This window comes from Arabidopsis lyrata (assembly GCF_000004255.2).
Source record: "Arabidopsis lyrata subsp. lyrata unplaced genomic scaffold ARALYscaffold_8, whole genome shotgun sequence".
Lineage (NCBI taxonomy): Eukaryota > Viridiplantae > Streptophyta > Magnoliopsida > Brassicales > Brassicaceae > Arabidopsis > Arabidopsis lyrata.
The window spans coordinates 1,605,764-1,613,680 of record NW_003302548.1 but is presented as its reverse complement, the minus strand read 5'-3'; the positions used below and the strand labels follow the sequence as shown (position 1 = coordinate 1,613,680).

General features: G+C 36.5%; 2 protein-coding genes across 3 annotated transcripts; both read right to left on the bottom strand.

Annotated features, from left to right (window-relative positions):
• Positions 1–484: 484 nt before the first annotated feature.
• On the bottom strand, positions 485–4,154 carry LOC9299546. Its single transcript, XM_021023525.1, is given in 3 exon segments — positions 485–2,464; positions 2,466–2,559; positions 3,099–4,154. Coding segments are annotated over 3 exon segments (2,346 nt in total). The 5' UTR covers positions 3,487–4,154; the 3' UTR covers positions 485–600.
• Positions 4,155–5,058: 904 nt separating this feature from the next.
• LOC9301313 lies at positions 5,059–7,917 on the bottom strand. 2 transcript variants are annotated; one of them, XM_021010483.1, is made up of 2 exons: positions 6,368–7,917; positions 5,059–6,319 (listed from the first exon to the last, which is right to left on the bottom strand). In XM_021010483.1, the coding sequence occupies exons 1-2, from the start codon at positions 7,659–7,661 to the stop codon at positions 5,223–5,225; spliced, it is 2,391 nt and encodes a 796-aa protein (XP_020866142.1). In that variant the 5' UTR covers positions 7,662–7,917; the 3' UTR covers positions 5,059–5,222. The 2 variants fall into 2 exon arrangements, with proteins under 2 accessions (XP_020866142.1, XP_020866148.1); XM_021010489.1 differs by having other exon boundaries at positions 5,060–6,271.

The following is a 7,917-nucleotide window of genomic DNA, read 5'->3' as shown; positions in this document are numbered from 1 at the left end:
ATATTTTCTTTTTTTTTCTTTTTTTTTTCTTTTTCCATATTTTTCTTTTACGAGGCGACATACCGCCCGGTATAATACCGTATTTTTTCCAGCGATCATAGAGTGATCGTGCTGATAACGTGTTATAATTAAGAAAAATAATGTATCGTAAATTTTCTATCGATCATATATGTTGAAAATGGTATAATAATAAAATTATTTAAAGAGATAGAAATATAAGGGAGAGAGAGTAATAATGTGGGAAGAAACTATACATTTCTTTGTTAAGTGAATCAATGGTGTATCTTACAATGGAGTGGAAGAGCATATTTATAGTACCAAATAATTTCACCAAACTATTTCACTACTCCAAACTATTCCACTTCACCAAAGCATTCCACTACTCCAAACCATTCCACTACACCAAACTATTCCATTACTTTATGGTAGTGATTGAATGACTTATGAGCTCCATTCAATATTCAAGAGTTTCATTTTTGTAACATTGACAATTTTTTAAGAATTTTTCTCGTACAACAGATAGATTTATATTGTATTTTTTGTTATAACAATTACAGATAACAATATCCCACATTGAACTCCTGCTACGAGTAATAACTATCACTCTCCTGCAACGAGTATAGCTCGAGGTTCTCCTTTATCGATCTCAAACTGATCTGATAACCCAAAGTGAGCCATCAACAACCAAACAAAGCTAAGAAGCTCCCCACCTCTGCTAAGTTGCGCCACATGCTCCATAGCTTTACACTGACTTGCTGCGTAACATAGCAACTCAACCCACACTTTACTTAACACTCTCCATTTCCCATATCCGTTTCTACTATTATTATCTTCCAATCTCTGAAGCTCTTTTGCCAACATACTCGCATCAAAAAGCACTGACTTGCTTCGATTTCCCTTCACATACATTGGCTCATAATCGTTACTAACCGATAAAATCATCTTACTCGCTCGTTTCATATCTCTCAGGTTCTTGATATGCTTTCCTTTGAAAAACCTCTCAGCTTCAGCTAAAGTGTCTCTGAATCTTATAGTTCCGATTCCTGCCACTTGCGACATCAATTTTGGTCGCATTATCAACAAATACATCATGTAATCCGATGTAATCTTGCTAAATTCACGGTCATCGTAATTATCTCGGCTTAGATTCTCCATCTCCTCATTTTCTTCTTGTTGAAAACAGAGCTCAGTAGCAATATGCCAAAGGAGAAGACTTTGATCATAAGAAACATTCTCTACGTAACGCATCAATCTCTCACTTTCTGCCAGAATCATATCTCGTAAAACCCACTCTCCTCTCGCCGAAGACAATTTCTTTGTAAGGTCGGGTGTTTCCGCAAAGTAGGACTTATTCTTTACCTCATTGAATATAAATTCCCATTGATTCTTCGTCAAAGGCTCATTCGATATGAACCTAATCTCGTCTAGATAAGATTTAACACTGAAGATTCGATCAATATGACCCCAAAAGACTGCGAAAACTTGAGGAATACCTGCAAAGAACACGAGGTATAACGGGTAAACCGTATAACAAAACATCGGATTCTTCTTAGACCATTGCCTCATCACGCTTCTGAGTGATCTATTAACATTCTTGATCCATCCAAACATCATTTGGATTCTTCTTATTATCCAATCGAACATCGAACCCACAGACTCCCACACTAAAACATTGCAGTTTCTCTTCTTATGGATTCTTGAAACTTTGGCTTTCAAACAAAACCCGATGAAATTGAATCCGTAGATCATGCCTGACCATCTCCGTGACCAAAACCCCGTCGAGAGCACCTCTTGGGTCTGGTTTCCATTGCATGTATGCTTCTTACAACGCAGTTTCCTAAACGCGAGAAACCAATTGAGTAAAGAGTCGATAAAACTATTATATTCCTCTGGATCATCCTTAAGCTTACTCAATACCGCATATGTCCAATCCGAGAACAAGAACATGACTATTGACAGGAGATCAAGCGCGATACCAACGATGAACAATGTGTAAGTAATCACAATGTCTGCTCCATGAAATTCCTCAGACTTAAGCGGCCTACGATGGAAGACAAAGAAGGAAGAAATAAGTGATCCAAACGCAATTAACCGAAACAGAGTACCGGTTATCGTGTGAAGAATCGCATTTTTCGTAAACATCAATTCGTATAGAAAATCAAGCTCGGATTCAATAATCCTTAGTGCTTCTCCCGGTTTCAACTCATTGAAGAAATCTCTGCTTTCGTCTCGCTCACTAGAACTGAAAACAAGATCAACAACAAGACCTTTGAAAGTGTTGAAGAATTTGTAGCCGTATTGAACGATTTCGAGATCGGTTAAATCTCGGTCCGGTCTAACGAGTTTCGGGGGTCCCTTTTGCTTGTGGATTAAGATGATTTTAGTTGGGAGATTTAAATCTTTTCTCGAAGAGTATTCAAAAACTCTGATTTTGAGGTTCTCTAAGCTCGCTGAGTACAATGAGTGACCTCTCCACGTATTTAATCGTTCCGGTGATGAATAACAGTGTGATTGGTGGCCATAATACGTTTTCCATCGATTGCACCACCGCATAAACACCTGAAAACATATATATTATAAGAAGAAACGGTAAGACTCAACATATATAATCAAGCTACTGATCAATTTATAATGACATTATTAAAGAATTTAAAATAATTACTGAGAAATTATAATATGAGTTCTCATAACTTTTTTTGTCAACCAAATAATAAATTAAGAAGTACTTTTTAATCATTAAAATGATCACCTAACGGTAAATCATGAGATATGCATACTTATATCATTATATGATTGGTATGTGGAAAATCCAAAGACAATATTTATTACTTGATAACTAACGTTTAATCTAAATTTCCAAAAAAAATAAAATTTAACGTTTAATCTTCATGCAATGCATATGTTTTTTTGTGTTTGAAAAAGTGCAATGCACTTATGTTTCGAATGGCTACTACGTATAGAGCACATAGCGAACACGGATAGTATTAGAAAATAAAATAGCAATGCAAAACTCAGGTATCAGTGTCATAATCATTTAGAGCCATAGTATATGTTTTCTTTTCATATATTCAAATTGTGTCGACCGGCCCGTTACTTACATGCGAGCGCTTGAGAGACGAGGCTAAACAAATGACGTTTCCATAATGCATTATCCTCAAGAGCCAACGCGGTTATCGTGTCCGGCCCACCAAGATGCAGCAACAAGAACGGTGCCCACATAGCAAGTACCTTCTTGTTTTTTGGAAACTCGCCAGGTTCTGGCTCTTTCCCTTGATTCTTAGTAATCTGTGACACCGCATAATTAGCGGTCCAATCCGCTAAAAGATATGCGGTCCAAAGAACCACAGCGAGCCACTTCTTTGATGTACGTTTCCGCAGCGGTGCAAGGAAGATAAGAGACGTTTGGAACAACAGAGACAATATCACAAGTCCTCTGATGTTCCATATGTCTAAGATCTTTTTTATTTTTGGTGGAATCACTTGCATTGTTGTTACTCTTGTAATGTGTCTGAAAAAACTAAGATCGTTAAGTATCAAATTTGCTGTTTCATGCTCTCTTACTCAGGTTATATCAATAATATATATAGGTGATTAGAATAATTGTAAATTATTTGACCAGAATTTTATAAATAAAGATAACTCCCACGTTATTCAGATTATGCATTCCATTCTTATATTCCACGGTAAGTACTCTTTAACCAAAGGCTTTTATTTGTTAGAATAAGATATTCTTTTCTTGTTGATAGTAAAATCAAGAAAACCACACTTTAGTCTTGCACACAAGTTGCTTAAACAGTTAAAATTGTGGAAGAACTTTTTATTTTATTTTTGGCATGATTTTGTTTCATGGAAAAAGCACCTTAACGTACGCTGTTGTAAAATGAAAAGAACTATTTTTAGACAAGAAATATTCGTGAATGTATTTGATTAGATCAATAAATGTTTAAAGCACATAAATCACTTAGAAAAAACTCCAATCTTTGTTTTGTTTTTGTTTTCATAAACAACCAGAGTTATGAATCTTCATTCTATAATCTTCTACGGTACCTAAAATCAGATTTTAGATACTTCGATTTGAAGAATAATCTTTCGTACTAAAAAGAGTTTGAACTCAAGCACAAAGATAACCAACCTCCTTATACTACCACGCTATCTCACCATTTCTTTAATAAACTTTTCAATAACATTTTTGTCCTTTTTATGTAATTACTATTAGGTTATTGTTCTAAACTTTCTATGTTTATATCGATACCTTAATTAAAAACGTTTTACTTAGAAAGTTATAATTGTTGATAATTACTTTCCTAAAATAAAAAAGTATCGAAAGCTTGTAACACTTGAAAACAAACAAAAGATTATCACAAAATATATATATATATATATATATATATAATTACGTGATGGAAGCATTATATATGAAACATTAAACATCGCATCATGTAAAACAAATTATTATGAACAACATAAATCTAATATAAATATTTGAAGTAACTCAGATTAAGATAAAAATTATGTATATTATTCAAAGTTAAAAAATGAGATCATCATCTTAATTCTCATTTTTCTCAACTCCACTAAATAAAACCACCTAAAACTATGTATTGTGGAGAGCAAGATTTTCAAACAAGTTGTTCAAAATTAATCTCAATTAATTCATCAATTTAATTATGTCCAACATCTCACATAGAGTTTATACCATCTTTGTAAGCAATAATTTTTAACTTTTATAGATAAAAGGTAAAAATTAGTGTGCACAAATTTCAAATCACTAAATTTTAGAAGTTAGACATATATATAAAAAAAACCGCAGATAAATAAGTAGGGTTTTGTATTTGGGGTTATATAAACAAATCTCTAAAGTTAAAGATTAGTTCCCTGAGGCTGATTTTGTATTGTAAGTAGGGTTTTGTATTTGGGGATTTAGGGTTTTTTTTTTATTGAAGAATTGTGTGAATCCTGTTTTATTTCGATGAGTATTTGGATAGGTACTTTACGTGTTAAAGAATCTAATCCAGATTTAGGGTTTTAGGGTCTGATAAATTGTGTGATTCTGAGTAAGAGTCTAAATCTTGAATGAAATTGATAACAAAGGAGATGATTTTCATGTTCATAAGCATAGACTAGGAAGTTTACTACACTACAAGTGCAGATTATTCAAGGAAGTGGACAAAGATAAAACATAGGGAAAAAAAAAAGTAGATGAAGAAACCGAGTTTGTGTGATCAATTGGCGACAATGAGTTTGGCTCTTGCATCATCTCTGTTGATTTGGAATTGATCTCCGAGTCCAAAATGAGCCATTAATAGCCAAACAAAGTTGATGAGTTCACCGCCTTTGCTGAGTTGAGAAGCATGTTCTTGAGAGTTACAATGAAGTGATGCATAGCAAAGTAACTCAACCCACACTTTGCTCACTACTTCCCACATGTTTCTGCCTTCTTTCTCTAGCTCCTTTGCAAGCACGCTTGCATCAACCAGCACGGATTTGCTTCTGTCTCCTTTCACAGCCATTGGATCGATTTCTGTGTTGACAGAGAGAATAGCTAGACAAGCTTCTTTTACAAGGTTGTTTTTTTCATACCTTGATTTGTCGATATGCCTCCTCCGGAAAAGGTCCTTTGCCTCTTCGCATGTGTCTCTGAAACGTATCTTTATGATTCCAGAAACAGCTGACATCAGAGTTGGCTGCACTATAAGGAGGTACATCATGTAGTCCGAAAGGATTTTGCTGAACTCTCGGTTACTGTGTTCTTCTTTCTCTCGCTTACGGTGTTCTTGTTTCTCTGTTGTCACTTCTTGGTCTATTGACTTTTGGTATAAGAGTTCTGTGGCGATGTGCCACAGTAGAATGCTCTGATCGTAATCCTTTTCTGTTACATACTGCAGAAGTTTCGCATGGTCTGATCCGTATTCTCTTTTTTTGCTTGATGTTTCAAGTAGAGTCCAGTTTCCTCTAGCTGAAGATATATCCTTTGCACTTTCTTGGTCTTCAGCAAATTGGTGTTTTTGTTGCACCTCTGTGAATATGAACTCCCATAGTTCTCTGGTGAGGCGATCACTGACTGTGAATCTTATCTCTTCAACCAAATCTTTGATACCGAAGAAGTCTAGGAACTTGTAGATCAAAAGTCCGAGGAGGTGAGGAAAAAAGAGAAACCATTTAAGACCGGTACGGATTACCGAATTGTCTCTTTTGGACAAATTACTGAGAGAGCGACCAATCCAATTCTGAAACTGGCGAGCTCCTCTGGTGGCATTTTCGATGGCAGTATCTATGGACAAAATGTGAATGATCTGGTGAAAATTTTCGATGGCAGTATCTATGGACAAAATGTGAATGATCTGGTGAAAGAAACTGTGTATCTTACCCTTGGTATAATGGATTCTCGTGGAACGTATCCCCAAGCAGAATCCAATCATGTTGTAAGCATGAACATACTCAGACCACCTGCGAAACATAAAGTTTCTGTTGAGCACTTCATGTCTATCCTGGAAACATCTCAGCGTCTTGAAATCGAGGATCCAGTTGAGAACTCTGTCTGTCCTGGTGTCTTTCTCTTCCAGGTCTTCCTTTAGTTTCCTCAGTCTAGCGATGGTCCAGTCAGAAACACAGAACATGAGAAGAGCAATGGAATCAAGAGCTATTCCACATATGAGCAATGCGTAAGTAAGGACGACATCGAATCCATCATATTGATCTTTCTTATTCATCTTGAAGAGGCAGAGAGACGCAACAAGGCACCCCAAAGCTATAAACCGGAACACAGCTCCAGTCCAGTTATGCAGAATCTCTGCTTTGGTGAACAGACAATCATAGATGAGGCCGAGCTCGACTTCGATGATACGTAAAGCTTCTTCTGCAGTCAGCTTGTCAAAGAATTTCCTGCTCTCGTCGCGCTGTTGATTGGTGAAGATTAGATCAACAATGAGACCTTTGAAGATGTTAAAGTACTTGTACGCATACTGAATAACTTGAAGTGCGGTCAAGGTATTGTCGGGCCTAATCGGAGTATTGCCTTCTCGTCCTTTCTCTGGATCCTTCACCACATCAGTTGGCATATTCATATTCTTCTTAGCTTCATATTCCTTCATGAGCTTTGCGTAATTAGCACCAGGATCAGGATCGTGGAGCATAGAATCCTTGAACTTGCCAAGACTCGCTGAGAACAACGCAGCTGTTCTCTCGACATACTTGATCACTCCGCCCACAAACATGATTAATGTTGGAGTCAGAAGCCTATTTGGTATAGACAACAAGATCACATACACGGTGGCGACTCCTTGACAGAGAAGACTAAACAGATGTCTGTCCCAAAGCTCATTATCCTCCAGGGCAAGTGCTGTAATGGTGTCTGGACCTCCAAGGTGCAAGAGAAGAAACGGTGACCAAAAAGCTAGCAGCTCACGGTTCTTGGACTGTTTGTTTGATGCAGCTTCTTCTTCTTGACTGTCTGAGATTTGCCCAACCGCGTAATCAGCTGCCCAATCAGCAAGAAGATAAGCTGACCATATGAGGACAAGGAAGAGCTTCTTTGCGGTGCGTCTTCTGCTAGGTGCAAAGAAAATAAGGATTGTTTGGAGGAAGAGACTGAGTATTATGACTCCACGAATGTTCCATTTGTCCCAAAGTTTCCTCAAATGTGGTGGAATCATGTCAGTCATCTTGTCTTCTTCTTCGTTAGACCACGAGACTGTACTTTGTTTCAAACTGTGGATGTTCACAGAAGTGTCAAAGGTTAGTGAACGTTTCTTTCACATACAGTTTTAAGTTTTTGTGTATGGGTTTCTTTGTTTCCATTGTTTTGAGACTTGAAATAGAAACACAGACCATCAAGTGTTACTGTTACACTACAAGTAACTTTATACCTTGCTTATAATCAAATAATATCTTAATCTCTTTTTTTGCTTTTTGTTTTTT

Excerpts from the sequence above, each read along its gene's own strand:
- LOC9301313 (XM_021010483.1), bottom strand. The coding sequence starts at position 7,661 with ATGACTGACATGATTCCACCACATTTGAGGAAACTTTGGGACAAATGG. Across the intron at positions 6,320-6,367 it reads GAGAATCCATTATACCAAGG|ATACTGCCATCGAAAATTTT; the intron begins GTAAGATACACA and ends TTTTGTCCATAG.